Here is an 18369-nt window from a genome sequence, read left to right as displayed (position 1 = left end):
ACTGCAATGCAAATAAGCAACCACAGATGGTAGTACAGACAGTAGGTAGTGGCAATAAAGGCATAAATTTGTGGCTGTACTAGCAATACTTAGCAGAAAGAGAAAGCGGTCTAGACTTCTTGCAAAAGTGATGAAATCAGGAAGACGACACCAAGCTGGGAGGGGTTATAAGCATTTTGGAGGACAGGATTAGAATTCAAAACGGTCTTTATAAATCAGAGAACATCTAAAATCAACAAGATGAAATTCAATAAAGACAAGTGCAAAGTAGTACACCTAAAAAGGAAAAATCAAATTTACAAATACAAAATGGAGAATAACTGACTAGGCAGCAACGAAGGATCGGAGTGAGAGGGTATAGTGACTCACAAACTGAATATGAGTCATCAGTGCAGTGCTGTTATATAAAAAGGCAAACATCATTCTGGGCTGTAGTAACAGGCGTGTCTTGGGTAAGACATGGGAGGTAACTGTTCCACTCTATTCGGCACTGGTGAGGTCTGTGGAGTACTGTGTCCAGTTTTTGGCACCACACTTTAAGGAAGATACAGACAAATTGCAGAGTCTCCAGAGGACAGCAACAAAAAATGATGATAGGTTTAGAAAACCTGATTTATGAGAAGAGGTTGAAAGAACTGGACTAGTTTATTCCAGAGAAGAAGATGGGGAGAGGGAGGAGGGGGAGAGGTTTGGGGAGAGGAAACAGGACCCGATAAGAGTCTTCAAATATGTTAAGGGCTGTTATAAAGAGGACGGTGGTCAGTTGCTCTCCATGTCCACTGAAGGTATGACAAGAAGTAATGGCCTTAATCTGCAGCAAGGGAAATTTAGGTTAGATATTAGGAAAAATGTTTTAACTATAAGGATAGGTAAGCACTGATACAGGTTACCTAGGGAGGTTGTGGAATCCCCATCACGGGGAGGTTTTTAAGAACAGGCTAGACAAGCAGCTGTCAAGGATGGTCTAGGTTTACTTAATCCTTTCTCAGTGCAGGGGGCTGAGCTAGATTACCTCTTGAGGTCCTTGCCAGCCCTACAAGTCTATGATTTCTATGTCATACAGCATTGGAAGCTGAAGGTCAGCCCTCTACAGCTTTACTCTGCATGGGGAACAGGGGTCTTGAGTGTCCTGCCCAGACAGGTCCAGCTGCTACCCTACGCCATGCAGGAGGAAGTCCCTGGGATCAGGGTCCTGTCCTTTGGAGGTTGGCCCAATGCTGAACAGGCCCCTGCCTCTCTATCCTGCCTCACTCACGTGCTGTCGTTACTGCTGCTGTTGGGAAAGGGATTCTGCATGCAGGCGCCTCTTGGGGTAAAGATGGGGTGGGGTGGAAGACACCAGATTCAGCAGCTTCCCTTCTAGACTCCACCCAACCTGCAAAGGCAGTAGCAGCAGGACTCATTGAGAGCAACCCTTCAAAGATCCTTGTGCTGGCTCCAAGTATAAATGTGCATTAGCTGGTTTCCTATTAAGATCTGCTTATTTTCTTATAAGTACAAACCAGATGAAGGAAAGGAAAGAACAAAAAAATAAAATAACCCCAGCACCAACTAGCAAGGAAAGTCATTTCACAGTTCTAACATAATCGGAGATCATAACATAAAGTCTAACTTTGTTTGAAGTGTAAGAAAAATCTGTAAATTTAACAGCATTTTAACTGCAGTCAACTAAAGGGATTGGCAGAGTTACTTCTGCTGTCTTCACTGAACAAATGTAAGTTGGCAGACTAAGTGGTCTAGTGACACTGAACTGACAAGTGGAAGAGGAATGTATTCAGGGCCCCTGCTCAGACTTTGTTCATTAATTAAACAGGTGCTGGCAGTACTGCACAGGAAGTAGCTGAGTGCTTAGAAGAAGAGAAGGTCTTGCATCACTCAGTAGTGCTGGGCTTTTGAGGGATCTATATGAAATCTTCTTCAGCTGAAGGAAGGGTTACACTGATGAGAGGTTCAAGACTGACAGAATGAAGTCTACAGAAAACCCTACAGAATTCCCACTGCACCAAACAAAACAAAAATGCACTTACCACTTACATTTAGTATGTTTTCTAACAACCTGTCTTATAGAATCAAAACATGTGGGAGAAAAGAGGCCCAATTTGTATCTGATTAATAAAAAAAACATTTTCTTAAACTCTTGTGATAATCTTCAGATAGAGAAAGCAACTTTGGGAAACCGGATTAGACATACACACCCAGAGACACTCATGACACCACACCACTCTAGATTTCCTCGTGTGGTTATCATTAGAGTCTTGCATGTGTATAGGCTTAGGGTCTACTGGTTTTTATGTGGTTGTATACCAGATTCAAAACAATTCACATGTTTAAAAATAAGCCAAATTAGGGGAGAAAATACACATATCAAACAAGAGATAGATCAGTCACGTAGTTCTATGTACATATTGTTAAATTAAATAGAAAATTATAATTAAGCACTGCTGTAATAGGATTTAAACATAATACACTTGAAATGTGAGGCAGAAATTTATCTGCAAGGATATGGGCTCTTGGTTTAAAAATCACAGGAATCTATTGATACCACCTTGGCTTCTAGAGGGTTTATTTTTCTACTGATGCAATAACCACCACCACCACCTGACTACAAGAGCTATAAAATTCAAGTAAAGGAGATTTCCTATTTCATATCAACACCTAAATGTGAATGTTTTCCTGCAAGTCAGACTCGTTCTGTATTTCTTAAAAAAAAAAAAAAAAAAAAAAAGTAGGGATATTAAAAACAACTAAGGTTTCCCCTCTACTGGTGCTTTTTTTTTTTTTTTTTTGGTATAACCTGTAAAAATATGTTCAACTATAGGAAAAGGAGGGGCTGCTCAGTGATCTGAGGATCAGGTCTTAAATATCTAGATTTCCTGGGCCTATAGGTACAAACTACACTAGATTCTATTCAGCTCTTCATTCTTCAGAATTATTAGTTTCCTCCTGGGCTTTTCTATTATGCTAATCACTACAGTATCAGAGTGCTTCACAAAGGTATTTGCACAATGGCCCTGTGAGGTGAGGAGGTATTTTTATCCCTATTTTACAGATGGTAAACCAAGGCACAGAAGGACTAGAGGTAAAAAGGATTCATTAATTTTGTATGTCCAATTGAAATGCCTAGAACCTGGTATTTTACAGTGCTTGGCATTATACAGCATTTTATATGTTCAAAGCACAGCCCCTATTGACCTCAGTAGCAGCTGAGTGCGCTCAGCTCCTCTGCATATCAGATTGCAGGGTCTCAAGTTAGGCTCCCAGAAAATGAGGACCACACGATTAGTGACCACCTATGAAAAGTTTGGTTGAAGTGTCTTGTCCAACATCTCATAGGAACTCCGTGGCAGAAGCAGGGATAAAATCTAATTACCCAAGGCAGTATTCAGCTGCTTTAACCGTGAGACCATACTCCCCTACCTCATTCACTACCCACTTTTTAATTTCTGCAACAAATGAGGCAGGAGTCCTACAAACAAGTCTGCTTCCCTACCCAACCCTGATTGAGCCCCAGAGTAGCTCCATCCTGTGAAATGAATGAGACAGGGGTCTCATAGAAAAAATAGCATGTAATCATGTAACTAAAGACTGTATTGTAATGTATGCAAATAAGGGGGCTGAATTAAGGCTGCATTGGCAAGTTTAATTCTGGCATCTCCTAACTTTGCAACCTTAATAATGTTTTCTCAACATAGTTATTTCAGTGTAATACAAAACATATACACAACAAATGTGGTCAGAACCATCACTATGATAACTCCAGAATTTCAATAACCATATGACTGATTTTATTCTGCAATGGACATAGCCATAGCAGCTATCAATAGTATGGTTACCACAACAATTAATGCACTTTAAAAACAAGGGGGAAAACCAGAGAGATAAAAGAGACCCACATAACACACATTAAGTGTTATACAGAAAACATGATGTGGGTCTGATTCCCCCCCCCCCCCCAAACCAACCACTTGTTTTGAAAGATCTGCATAATTAAGTCATTACCTGTGAGCAATGGAAGCATATGATCATCCTAAGCTTGTGGCACTAAAAGCTTGATAGATCCAGCCTCCCTATGTTTTCCCTCTATGTACCCATCTGCTCACTCTCTCTAGAGAGTTACATAAAATCATACAAAATTGCATTGGTAAGTAGGTGTAAATTATACATCAGAAACACACTGTACATTTATATTAAGGAGACAAGAAGTAGGCAACTTTCCTATTTATAAAACTTTCAATTTATTTATGGAGGATGAGTAATACACGTTTCCTACCTTTTTCTCCAGTTGAGGTAATCGTAACTAGGAAAAAAGAAAGACAGAAAAGGTTAAATATATCTATATTGTGTTTTAAAGATCAAAGCATGTTACAAATGTTAACGGAGCCTCCATAACTCTGTGAGGTAAATACTCATTAAACTTCTCCTCTAGATTCCCACAGTCTCAAAAGTCAGTGACAGGGCTACAAACAGCCAGGAGCCCCAGCTCCCTGCTCTAGCCAAATAAGCATGCCGCTCTTCACAAGCATTAATCCATATATTTAATTAGATCATAATTTAATAATTAAACATGTTGCCATGAGCACCTACTATACTTTCCGAACTTTCTTAGGTTGTACACACACCCAAACAGCTTATTTACTGCCTACAGAGATTTCAGAAAAGCTTAAATGAATAAAACCCTTCAATTGGCAGATACAGAGGGAAGTTTAAATAATTGCAGAGCCCTTTACAAAAGTCCCTATACAATTTTTTGCATTAGTCACATCCAATCTACTTTCTAGAGCTCCACACTTCTCTATCACTTTCAACACTACCATCATCCTCCCCATCACGCAGGCATGTGATTTACAAGCTATTTTTGACTTCCTCTCCCCTGCCTGACACATTCAGCTCATATCTAAAAGTCTCATCACTTCTTCCTCCTCAATATCTCTAAGATCTCTCCATTTATTTCTATCCCTACAGCTAAATCTCTTGTTCAGGCCCTCATTATATCTTGTCTTAACTAATGTAACATCCTCTTCTCTGGCTTCCCTAAACCAACTCTTTCAGTCCAGACAAAATACTGAACTGGAAATTTTCCTTGCTTCTGATTTTGATCATGTCACGCCCCTCTCTGAATCCCTTCCTTGGCTTTCCACTTGCTACTACCTCAAATTCAAGTTTGTCATCACCATCTCCAAAGCTCTGCATAACTCTGCCCCTACCTACCTACCTGAGCAGGTCTCATTTTGCATGGTCTCCTCCCTCCCTACTCTGCCAACTTTCCTAATTTCCACCGTCTGTCAGCTTTGCACAGACACAGCCATGCGTTTTCCTCTTGCACAGGCAGGGCATTCCTGTGCTCGTTTGCAAGGTCTTCATCCTCTCCACATTAAATCCCCCTTTAAGACCCACTTCAATCATGCAGTCTACAGTGAACTTTATTGCCATGTGTAAGTAAAATGTATGTTTCCCCACTCCTCCTAATCTCTGTCTACTTGTCTATCTGCCCTTCCATTGTCCTTAAGACTGGCACCACCCTCTTTTTTGATTGTCTAGATGCCTCCAAATAGTTAAAAGAACAGGAGTACTTGTGGCACCTTAGAGACTAACAAATTTATTAGAGCATTTATTTTATTAGAGCCCACTTCTTCTTGGGCTGTAGTCCACGAAAGCTTATGCTCTAATAAATTTGTTAGTCTCTAAGGTGCCACAAGTACTCCTGTTCTTTTTGCGGATACAGACTAACACGGCTGCTACTCTGGATCCAAATAGTTAGTAATTCTTAGCAGTAATAAGACCTAACCAAAGAAAGAAAAAGCAAAATAACTAAAATAAAATGTTCTAGCTTCTCTCACAAGGCTCAGATGCTTCCTTTCCGCTTATGCTGGTGGTTCTTTCCTTTAATTCACCTGCTCAGCACCCTCTCCATTCCCCTATGCAGTTTTATTGGCAACTTTTTAATTCCTTCTCTCTAAGGGAAGAATCTTTATCTACCATCCAAAATACAGCAAGTTTGGTTTTAAACTGAATTAGGAAGAACTATTGGGTGTGATTTAAAAATCAAGTTTCTGTTTTAAGTGCCTTTTTTTTTTTTTAGGGCATTTTCCCTCCCCCAAAGAACATGAACCAATAACATTGTAAAATAGTCCCGAAGCAAGTCAATATGTACAAAGACAAGTTACAACTGCTAAGAACAGGCTCACATGCTATAGGACAGTACAGTCAGTATTAACCTCTTGTGAGTTAGAATTTGTCTACGCTTACAGTGGTGAAAGCTGCACCACTGTAGTGCTGTGTATGACGACAGGAGAGTTTCTCCCACTGGAATAAGTACTCCACCTCCCCGAGAGGGGTAGCTATGTTGATAGAGAAGCACTATCTACACCGGGAGTTCAGTCTGTATAGCTGCATTGCTCGTGGTTATACCGACATAAGACAGTAGCATAGACAGGCGCTTCAGGGTTTCAAGTAGGGCTGTCGATTAATCGCAGTTAACTCACATGATTAACTCAAAAAAATTAATCGCAATTAATTGCAGTTTTAATCGCACTTTTAAACAATAGAATACCAACTGAAATTTATTAAATATTTTGGATGTTTTTCTATATTTTCATATATATTGTATTCTGTGTTGTAATTGAAATCAAAGTGTATATTATTTTTGATTACAAATATTTGCACTGTAAAAATGATAAACAAAAGAAATACGTATATACTCGTTCATAAGCCGAATTTTTTTTAGTAAAAGAGGGAAGCACCAGAGAAGGGGGTAGGCTTATGATCAGGTATAGAGAGCGAGAGGTGGAACACAGCCCTTTACCCCAACAGAGGGAGCAAGGAGAGGCAGCACAACCAGCAGAGACAGAAGTGAAGAGGCGGGGCCAGAGTCTCTCTGCTTCTGGCCACGCTGGTCTCCCCCCAGCCTCCGAAGCAGCTGCAGCTCCGGCCCCACCCCCCAGAGCAGGCTGTGGCCATGCCGCCTAGCCCAGCTCTCTGGAACGCGCTGCAGCCACGCTGCCCAATCTGGCCTGCCAGAGCAGGCTGCAGCCGCGCTGCCCAGCCTGCCAGAGCAGCTCCAGCCAGGCCAGAGACATCCTCCCCTGGCCCTCCCCAGATAAAGTGGGAAGGGATGAGATGGGGAGAAAATTTCCCCACCAGATGCTGTCCCGGCCCATCAGGGTAAGCAGCTGGCGGGCCGGGACACTTTGTTCACTTAGGTTTACCTCCGGGCCTGCAGACGCTCGAGGTAAACAAACCATCTCGGCCTGCCAGCGGCTTATCTTGATGGCCCGGGAGCCAAAGTTTGCTGACCCCTGAATTATAGGGTCGGCTTATGAACAGGTTATAAAAATTTACCATTTTTACTTATCCATCTTGGGGGGGGTCGGCTTATAAACGAATCACCTCATGCAAGTATCCTAGTGCCATCTCTTTGTCATGAAAGTGCAATTTACAAATGTAGATTTTTGTGTGTTACATAACTGCACTCAAAAACAAAACAATGTAAAACTTCAGAGCCTACAAGCCCACTCAATCCTGCTTCTTGTTCGGCCAATCGCTAAGACAAACAAGTTTGTTTACATTGACAGGAGATAATGCTGCCCTCTTTTTATTTACAATGTCACCAGAAAGTGAGAACAGGCATTTGCATGGCACTTTTGTAGCTGGCACTGCAAGGAATTTACATGCCAGATATGCTAAAAACATTCATATGCCCCTTCATGCTTTGGCCACCATTCCAGAGGAGATGCTTCCATGCTGATGACACTAGTAAAAAAAAATAATGCATTAATTAAATTTGTGACTGAACATCTTGGGGGAGATTTGTATGTTCCCTGCTCTGTTTTACCCACATTCTGCCATATATTTCATGTTATAGCAGTCTCAGATGATGACCCAGCACATGTTTGTTTTAAGAACACTTTCACTGCAGATTTGACAAAACGCAAAGAAGGTACCAATATGAGATTTTTAAAGATAGGTATAGCACTCGACCCAAGGTTTAAGAATCTGAAGTGCCTTCCAAAATCTGAAAAGGATGAGGTGTGGAGCATGCCTTCAGAAGCCTTATAAGAGCAGCACTCAGACAAGGAAAATACAGAATCCGAACCACCAAAAAAGAAAATCAACCTTCTGCTCTGGCATCTGACTCAGATGATGAAAATGAACATGCGTTGGTCCACACTGCTTTGGATTGTTATCGAGCAGAACCCATCATCAGCATGGGCATGCGTCCCCTGGAATGGTGGTTGAAGCATGAAGGGACATATGAATCTTTGCCACATCTGGCACGCAAATATCTTGCGACGCTGGCTACAACAGTGCCATGCAAACACCTGTTCTCACTTTCAGGTGACAAGAAGTGGGCAGCATTATCTCCTGCAAAGACTTGTTTGTCTGAGCAACTGGCTGAACAAGAAGTAGGACTGAGCGGACTTCCAGTCTCTAAAGTTTTACATTGTTCTATTTTTGAATGCAGTTATTTTCTCTACATAATTCTACATTTGTAGGTTCAACTTTCATGATAAAGAGATTGCACTACAGTACTTATATTAGGTGAATTGAAAAATACTACTTTTGTTTTTTTACAGTGCAAATATTTGTAATCAAAAATAAATATAAAGTGAACACTGTACACTTTGTATTCTGTGTTGTAATTGAAATGAATATATTTGAAAATGTAGAAAACATCCAAAACTATTTAAATAAATGGTATTCTATTATTGTTTAAAAGTGCGATTAATTTTACGATTAATCACGATTAATTTTTTTAATCACTTGACAGCCTTAGTTTCAAGTTATTTTCTATTTTTTTGTTTTTTTTAAACTCTGGATATATTTGTAGTTTATTAAAACAAAATAGTTCTAATTTACTGTATTATATTTCTCTTTTCTTGTTCATATTAAATTGCTTATTTAATAATTTCACATTTTTTCCCCCCAACATAAAAAGGTGAACATTACAGACAGTGGAAGGTAAACATTAAAAGTGGTTTTTCTTGCAAGACTGAGTTCCTAAACAATTAACTTCAAAATGACAACATGCATTTTCAGACTGAATTTTGCCTCTAGCTACAGCTCTATCCTGGGTGAACACCTTTACATGGAGTTGGAAAAACATGCATTCTCTGGGACACGATAAATTCAAAATTCCACTAGTCTTCTGAAAGGAAAGAAACTAAGCATCCAACTTGGAAAAATATATATATATATATAAAGGTTCACATCATAGTTCCAGTCAAAAAGCGCTGTAATATGTGGCCTATACAGGTACTATATCAAGCAAATTCAACTCGATTATATTTTATGAGAATATTCAGAATGATGCTTCAAAAATCATATATTTTCCCTCTTGAACATAATCAGCTTAAGCCTAGAGAACATCATATTACTTTGCACTTATAGAGATTTCATCCAAGGATCTGGATGCCAGGCCCGCTGACCGGAGGATGAGGGGGGACGCAAAGGAGGCAATTTACCAGGGGCCCAGGCAATTTAAAAGGGCCCGGTAGCCCCCAGCCGCTGCTGCTGCCATGGTAGTGGTGGCTGCCGGGAGCCACAGGCCCTTTTAAATTGCCTGGGCGGGCTGCAGGGCCCCGCACTTTGGGGTGGGCCCTGTGGACCGGGGCCTGGAATTTCTGTCGGCGAGCCTGCTGGATGCACTTTGCAAACACTAAATACACCTCATACCCCTGGAAGTAAGCTAATTTTCTCTCCCTTTCCTAGCCAGCTCCCTCAGGTCAACATGCATACCCTAAAATTGCTCTGCATGGTCTGATGGCTAACAAAATATTGTAGTCTGAAGTATGTCCTAATAGTGAAATCCTTCTGGTTTCTCATACTGTTTTCATTTCAAGATTATGTCTGGTCACCACCAAATTAAAAGCAGAGAAGTGCACATAAGATATGAGGATAATTTGTTGGGGTCTAGCCAATTTAGGGGAAGGGTAAAAAAATCTGGTCTTAAAATGTAAAGCTGGTTACCATTTTAGCTAAAGAGAGATTACTCTCACTCCACGGGTATTCTCATTTTATGGATGGATAAACTGAAGCACAGTTCTGAGGCACCAAAGTTTATGACTTGACCAAAGTCACACAGCAAGCAAGAGGCGAGTCAACCGTTTTCCAGGATGGATCTATATTACATCATGAAGTCCTATTTCAAATTAATTGTAATATTTACTATTTTAAGTAACAGAGAGTCCTGTGGCACCTTTAAGACTAACAGATGTATTGGAACATAAATTTTCGTGGGTGAATACCCACTTCGTCAGACACATGCCACACATGTCCTTAAAGGTGCCACAGGACTCTGTTGCTTTTTACAGATCCAGACTAACACGGCTACCCCTCTGATATTTACTATTTTGTTTCCACTAGGAACTTTAAACATGCACTAATTACCTAGCCAGTCAATCAATCATCTTTAAATTCTGCTTCAGAACTGCAAACTAAAATCCTTCCCTGTGCTGCCTTTGACCAATTTGCTTTGTTGCAGTGGCTCTCCAGTGAAAAGAAATGTATTTCCACTTCAGGCACTTCAAAATCTTTTCTATATGTGGGAAAGATATCAAACAGCGCTGCTTTTTTGCCCTATTGATTTTTTTACAAAACAAGTCAAAATGCTTCCAAAACCTTTGCATGGAACCACATACATCTCAGGAGTACACGATGAAATGTATCAACCAGAGTCTGTGCCCTGAGAGCTGCAATGAAGAGCAAAGTCAATATTTCACAAGTTTAAGTACTGCAAATCTGCTTTCAGTCTGTCCTTGCTGGGAGCTGAGGAGTTCAAAATATATTCCTTGCTCTATTGTTCAATTACAGAGGTAAAGAAAAAAAAAGGAAATTAAGCAAGCCAAGATCTTGAAAATGTATTAAATATTAAACTCTCAACTTGCTACTGTAAGTCAATGTTTTAATAAGTTATTGCTAGCAAATACTAAAAAGATGGACTACAGCTGTAGCTATAATTCATGCTGCAGCTCATAAAGTGCCTGAGCACTACAGAAACCTTGAAGTTTCAACAGACTGATAAACCCAAAGGTCTCTAATGTTTTAGTTGAACACATTGTATAAATTTGTCTCTAACTTTTACCTTCTCTCAACATGAAGCACAAAGAACAAAATAAAACAAAGGAGTAAAAAGAAAACCCTCATTCTTCCAACATGACTTAATCCTACTTACGCACCAAAAGCAACACACACTAAAGTACAAAGTGAACCTATTTTCTATTCAAGTCAGATCTATTATACTGTCAAAGTCCTGTTCATGTTGCACTCAATTCTCTGAAAATAGTGTATTTTGCAATGTGAAACTAGGTGCTCTATTAGGCTGGCTTCTTATTTAAATTTCTGCTTAGCTGAGTTAGAAAACAAAAACACATTCCAACTTTGGCTTCTAACAGGGGAAAAAGCTTGAATGTTTTGTCTCAGATGTCCCAATGCCACTCATTTTCCTCCTAATTCCTTCCTATTGCTTATACCTCTCCTAAGCACCTCTCGCTCCCCATTTTTGTCTTTGCACCTTGACCATGTCACTCTTTAAGCTTGCACCTTCGAGACCTGGACCACAGGCATGGGCGGTGGGTATAATAGGCACTGCCACAGCCGGCGGACCCCTGGTTACAGGGTTTTGTGGCGAAGTTTTTGATTTATTATGCCTATAGTGTGAAAAACTGCTATCTGTAGGAATCTGCTACCTGTAGCAGTTATGCATATGTAAGGGATTGTAAAAAATTGCTACTCTAAAAAACTACTATCTGATGTAGCAAATTCCTACAGATAGCAATTTCTTGCACTACACGCTCCTCCGGCCGTGGGAGGGGAGGGGATGGGATGTCGGTGGGAGGAAGGGGCAGAGCCGGGACTAGCCTCCCCAAATGGGGGCTCCACCCACCACCCATGACCACAGGAAACAATGCTGCAGTGGTAGGGAGATTGGTGGATGATCTAATGAATCAGACGTAAAAGAGGTCGAATTTTTCAGCAGTGACCAGTGATTTTGGATACTTCTACATTTGGATGTCCAAACTGAGACACCTTAGAGGAGCCCTATTTTCAGGAAGTGTCAAGCATTCGCCCTCTGAAAATACATGCACCACTTCAAGGGACTTCAGAATGTATATCACTTATTTGTAGTGTAAATGCCGGATTCTCTGTAACACAAATTCTTTAAATCATGATTTGAAGACTTCAGTAACTCAACCAGAAGTTAGGGTCTGTTACAGGAGTGAGTTGGTGAGGTTCTGTGACCTGCAATGTGCAGGAGGTCAGACTAGATGATCATGATGATTCCTTCTGGCCTTAAAGTCCATGAGTCTATTTATAGGCTTTTCTATGGTTACTACAGTAGTATCGGAGCACCTCCAACATCCCTGCAAAGTAGGGAAGTATCTCCATAGTGAGGCACAGAGAGATTGAGTGATTTGCCCGAGGTATCAAAGGAAATCTACTAAAAAGCCAGAAATAGAACCTGTATCTCAGTGCAATAACTTCAACCACAAAACCATCCTTCAGGTATTGGGTGTGTATTCTTTCAACTGTAGAGTACTGATTGCAGATAAAACTCAAATAAAAATAAAGACATGGAAATAACTGGATCTGTTTCTTATGGAACACTTATTTGCAGCCCCATCATGAATTCTGACTGAAGTCATATACTTTGAATATTACAGTCTTTCCAGGCATCCAAAGAGTGAACTTTTACATTCTTCTTGGTGCTCCATGTAGGTGGGGAAATACTAACGTGCAGATGCAAGTACATTCCTTCACCATATCTGAAGCCCTAACTCTCCCCAGCTTCCACTCCATTAAATTGTTCACAAATGAAGATCAAAACAATTTAAAAAAAAAACCCTACCCACCACCCATCAGCTCTGGCACTCAGTTGAAACACATCTCAACAGTGGCCCTGACTGACTACAAGAGCAAGTTCTCCACCCTAACCCTCTCCAAAAAGTAAATTAGCTCAACTCAACTGAGACCCCCAATCCCTTTAAGATCCATGTAGACAGGACCACTAGCAAGGTAACACAACGCAGAGCTTGCGTGTTCCCGATCCCATCCACATACAAAAACTCAATCACTCACGTGTGGTGGTGATATAACAAAAGCTGGCGGACGTAACTGGGGGTGTAGGACAGATTTCCAGTGAGATTCCCTCAACAGTTGCTAGTGTATCTTATCTGTAGCCTGGATACAGGGTAATGCCACCACACAAGCAAAAACCGCTAGTCATCCAATGCCTTCCAACAATCCCCCAACACCTCCCACCCCATGCCCTTTTCTTGCCATCTACCTCTCTCTGTTTTCTGATCAGAAACCACCTACCATTGCACATAGGCCTTCTCAGCCTTCTTTCCCCCACCTGCACAGTTTCCAGTATCAGCAACTTTACTCATCTATATGCAGCACAGAGCTCTGTTTGTTAAGAATGACCCCAAGAGGACCGCCTCAGTATGCTGCTAGCTGGCCAAAGGCTGACATGAAGGTACCGGTGGATCTTTGGTGTGACGCTAGCAGGGCCCACAAGTTGGATACATGCTCTGCCACCCATAGGAATGTTTCTCCAGAGAGAAATCTGGAGCAAGCCCAGATGGAACTGGTTTACTTCGCTGAGTTACTAGGTTCATACCACTTCCAACCAGAATCCCCAGAAGGAGCAGACATGTTTTCCCTCATTACACTGCAAAAGCATTCAGGGAGCAGTGCAGTTTAATGTAGCACTACAATGAGATGGGTCCCCAAAAGCCTTGGCATCACACAGAAGTAAACAGAAGGCTCGCGTGGATGCAGGAGCTAACTCCCATAGCTAACACAAGGGAAGAATCTCAAGGGTGGATTGCTTGAGTTAATATGGTTATATGGAATCACTCCTGGTTGTGCGGTAGCGTCAAACTATCTCAAAAGATGTTAAACTGTCTGCACAGGAGTTAAGGGAGGGGAGCAGGTTCCAATTGAGTTGAGCGATCTTGATTGGAAAAATTAAAAAGCAAGGCATATTTTTTACCTGCATAGACAGGGCCATGCCACATACTGCTATATTTATTAGTTTATTGAGAGAATTAACACTCACAGGAATTGACATTATAAATTGTATTATATTTCAAATATGGTAAAAGTGAGGTTATAGTTGCATAATATGGGTCCTAATGACTTGTTTTTTAGTTGTTACTAACCATGGTCACAGTTTGTGTTCTATGGTTAAAGCAACATTAACAGAGTTATTTGACCGCAACAGATAATTTAGAGTGCCTGAGAGGCACACTGCCCAGAAAATACTCTCTTATAACAAAAGCAAGGTAGATATTTATTTATGGCGAGGCCACTCTAGCTTTAACACAGTATGTGTACCAACACGGTAAAAAGGGAGGTCTGTAAGTATATGTTTGTTTGTTTTTAAAAACAGCATAAGCTGCAGAAACAAAAACATTCTAATTACCATGTACAAGCGTTCAATGCATCTAAGGGTTTTCTATAGTACGTATACTGCAACAGAGTCACTGAACAGGTAAAGGAGATCTCCATGACAATAACCACAGTGGATGCCAAGAGGATTCTGCTCCTCACCCCTCAGATCAAAATAAAGAGATCTAGTCAGAGCTGGCTTTTGGGCCTCCCCAAAGCTGCAGATGACCCTCCATCACTGGTTTTGAACGGCAATTTCAACTTTCATATTTAGAAAGTAAGTTTCTAGTCCTCTTCCTTGCAAAGATAGTCTTGAAAGTGTAAAGGTACCCTGGGGCTGAAAGGCTGTCACTGATTTTTCTTAGGGTTGTCTACAAAAAACTGAACTGTTAGATCAGTTAAGAAACCACACATTTATCAAAATAAGCTATTCTGATATAAGCACCTTTACGTTGCGTCCACACTAGGGGGTTGCTTGCACTGATTTAATTATATCTGTTTCAAAAATAGATATAATTAAATTGTTACCAAAACTGTGTAAGATTTAGAAAATCTCTAAAAAATCATGAATTATTCTGTCTCATTCTTATAGCTAGTCAGATCTGACCTGTGGGACTGTGAAAGCCACTAGCACAGGGGTGGGCAAACTACGGCCCATGGGCTGCATCTGGCCCGCCAGCTGTTTTAATCCGGCCCTCGAGCTCCCACTGGGGAGCGAGGTCTGGGACTTGCTCTGCTCCGGCGCTCGGCTTCTGGAAACAGCGGTATGTCCTCCCTCTGGCTCCTACGCGTAGAAGCAGCCAGGGGGCTCCACTACACACACTGTCCCCGCCCCAACTGCCATCCCTGAAGCTCCCATTGGCTGGGAACCACGGCCAATGGGAGCTGCAGGGGCGGCACCTGCAGACGGAGCAGCGCACAGCACAGCCGCCTGGCCGCGCCTCTGCGTAGGAGCTAGAGGAGGGACATGCCACTGATTCCGGGAGCCACTTGAGGTAAACGCCGCCCCAAGCCTGCACCCCTGAGCTATCCCCTGCACCCCAACCCCCTGTCCCAGCGCTGATCCCCTTCCCGCCCTCAGACCCCCTTGGTCTCGGCCCAGGGGCACCCTCCTACAGCCCAAACCTCTCATCCCCAGCACCACCCCAGAGCCTGCACCCCCAGCCGGAGCCCCCTCCCGCACCCTGAACTACTCATTTCTGGTCCCACCATTGAGTCCGCTCCCCCAGCCAGAGCCCTCAGCCCCCTCCTGCACCCCAACCCCAATTTCATGAGCATTCATGGCCCACCATACAATTTCTATACCCAGATCTGGTCCTCAGGCCACAAAGTTTGTCCACCCCTGCACTAGCACATATGGGTCCTTTGATTTTTTGAGGAAAGCTCAATCAAATTTGCAGTTTTGGGGGATGGGAACAGTGTTATGACTGCTTCAGGTTTTTACTTCTCAGCTTGGCTGCTCAGCTGCAAGTAGCAATGTGACCAATGACCACAAGGAAGGTCACTTTAATACCACGAGACGTGGCCTAGTTTGTGGACACAGGACAGAGTAGAGGATTCATTACATTCCCTGCTCTTATTACACCAACTCAAAGTCAAACTTTTCTGCCTACATTTTTCTATTAACTACTTCACAGGTGAAGGTTATGATGATTCATTAATGTTCATATATTATTGTTGTATAATGTACCAGAATGCACACAAAAGTTTCTAGAGGTTCTAGCAGCATACTGACCACTGAGTTATCTGCACAATTGTGCCTTGAAACATTTTTAGATGTTGGTAATTTACATGGACCCTTTCCACTTTCCCTGATGCAAGAAAGCAGACAAAGAATTAAGGGGAGATTTTCAAAGGCACAAATGGCAGTTTGGTACCCAACTCCCATTGACTTTGAACCAGAATTAGGCATCAAACTGCCACCTGTGCTTTTAAAAATCTCCCCCCTTCAGGAAGCTAAATACAAGGTTGCTCTGAAAAGAAGTCACCTAGCTAATCAAACCTGAAGCTAGTCATATGCATAGCCGGGTAAAATGGTGAGGTATTGGCTATATTTGGAAAGAGAGGTTGGCTTAAAAAGTGTTTTGTACATTCATCCAAAAATGCTAAGGCTGGCTCTGTAATCAGCACATTCAGCTACTCAAACTACTGCACTGCAGCAGAAACTCTTCACCAAATGTGTTATCCTTGAAAAGCTCCATTCCCTGTAATGAAGCACAACTGCACAGAATCAAGACATCTAAATTAGCTCATTTTTCAGTCTTCCTTCCTTTTTCTTAATCACCAGTGCACTGAAGGAACACAATCTGTTCATTTGACTAGCAATTTGGCCTGTTCCTAGTTCTAGTGTCACTTGATTATACCTTCCTCATCTGGCTGGTAAAGCCACTATACACTCCTCATTCAATCCCTCCTGAATACTCGGCTCTGTCACAACACCTTCAAGTAACTTCAATGGCTTGACTGCAGGGTCGTTTGTTAATGTTACATATAAGTGATTTGTTTCCAATACTGCCCACAATGTGCTAAGTGCTATACAAACACAAAAGGCGGCACACTCTCTTTTAAAATCAAAACAGAGAGTATGTCTACACTACAGAGTCAGCTCAACTTATGTACACTTGAGTTACTCCTCTCTGAGGGTACATCTACGCTGCAATAAAAGACCCATGGTCCAGGTCAGCTAACTCAGGTTCGCAGGGCTTTGGGGTGTGGGGCTAAGAACTGCAGTGTAGACATTTGGGTTCAGGCTGGAGTCTGGGCTCTGAAACCTGGCAGGGGGCGGGGGAAACATGTCTCAGAGCTTGGGCTCCCGAGCTCCAAGACCCTCTGTCTCTTGTGGAGTTTTGGAGCCCGGGCTCCACCCCAAGTGTCTATGTGCAATTTTTAGCCCCACAGTCCAAGCCAAGTTCTCTAACTTCGTGCCACAGGTTTTTTATTGCAGTATAGATATACCCCGAATTAACCTAGCTTGAGTGAAAGCGGCCACGCTGAGGCTATGTCTACACTGCACTTTAAAAGTTTTGTCACTCAGGGTTGTGAAAAAAAACCTCAGAACGACAAAAGTTTTAACAACGAAAAACACTGGTGTGGACGGTGCTTCGTAGGCGGGAGACACTCTCCTAGTGACGAAACCACCCTCCCATGTTGGGGGTGATTTTATTTTGTCATCAGGAGAGCTTTCTCACAGCGACAAAGAGCAGCTACACTGCATACCTTACAACGGCACAGCTGTAGTGGCACAGCTGTGCCATTGTAAGGTGCGCAGTGTAGATATAGCCTGAGAAACAATATGAGCATCTGTGTCCATACTGGTGCTGCACTCACTTGGGTGTGGCATTAAAACCTCTGGGAGCACATGCCATGTTTCTTAGTACTGTAGTAAGCGGAGCTGCTCTAGTAATTCTTTCCCAGTGAGTTGTGAGAGAACTTCTCTGTCCTTCCTGGACACACGGGGAGAATTATAGGAAGACACTGGAAGAAGAGCAGTACTTGAGTGGCACTAGCCTTCGTCCACACTACAGAGTGATCGTGTTAGCAATTGATGAGCTGTGTTTCGCTGAGCTTTAGCCTATACTCCTCTCAGGCCTACCAACTTGAGATAAAAGCATCACTGCATTTGAGTTAAAGGTTTGTGTGTGGGGATGGGACTACAGTTAGGGGCAACACTTGAGTTATAAACTTGAGTTAACTGTGCAGTGAAAACAAGCATTGAAGGAATTAGAAAGGGGAGTCAGAAACAAGCAAAGTGACCAGGGGATAGTAAAATTTTAGCAATACATGGGTTTTATATAGAGAACACCTAACACATTGTGGGCAACACTGGAAACAATAAACCTAAAAAAATAAAAAAAGCTATAGAGCCATGCTTCTCATCTTCAAATTTCTCTGATCAGAATTACTGTTTTCTGAAAAGAATAAAATGTACTCTTCACCAGCTAAAGTGTATATTTTTAAGTCAATAGCTGTGTTGATAAT

The 18369-nt window shown here is 41.9% G+C and overlaps 1 protein-coding gene across 2 annotated transcripts in view; it reads right to left on the bottom strand.

The window, feature by feature from the left end:
• Nucleotides 1-18369, bottom strand: part of ZDHHC20 (zinc finger DHHC-type palmitoyltransferase 20) — a 77254-nt gene that overhangs the window by 39771 nt on the left and 19114 nt on the right. For both annotated transcript variants that reach the window (XM_054015458.1, XM_054015459.1), the window contains exon 2: nt 4271-4297. In XM_054015458.1, coding sequence (XP_053871433.1) covers nt 4271-4297 — 27 coding nt within the window. The remainder of the gene's footprint in view (nt 1-4270; nt 4298-18369) is intronic.

This window comes from Malaclemys terrapin, chromosome 1 (assembly GCF_027887155.1).
Source record: "Malaclemys terrapin pileata isolate rMalTer1 chromosome 1, rMalTer1.hap1, whole genome shotgun sequence".
Classification (NCBI taxonomy): domain Eukaryota; kingdom Metazoa; phylum Chordata; order Testudines; family Emydidae; genus Malaclemys; species Malaclemys terrapin.
This window is presented reverse-complemented; position numbering and strand designations above follow the sequence as displayed.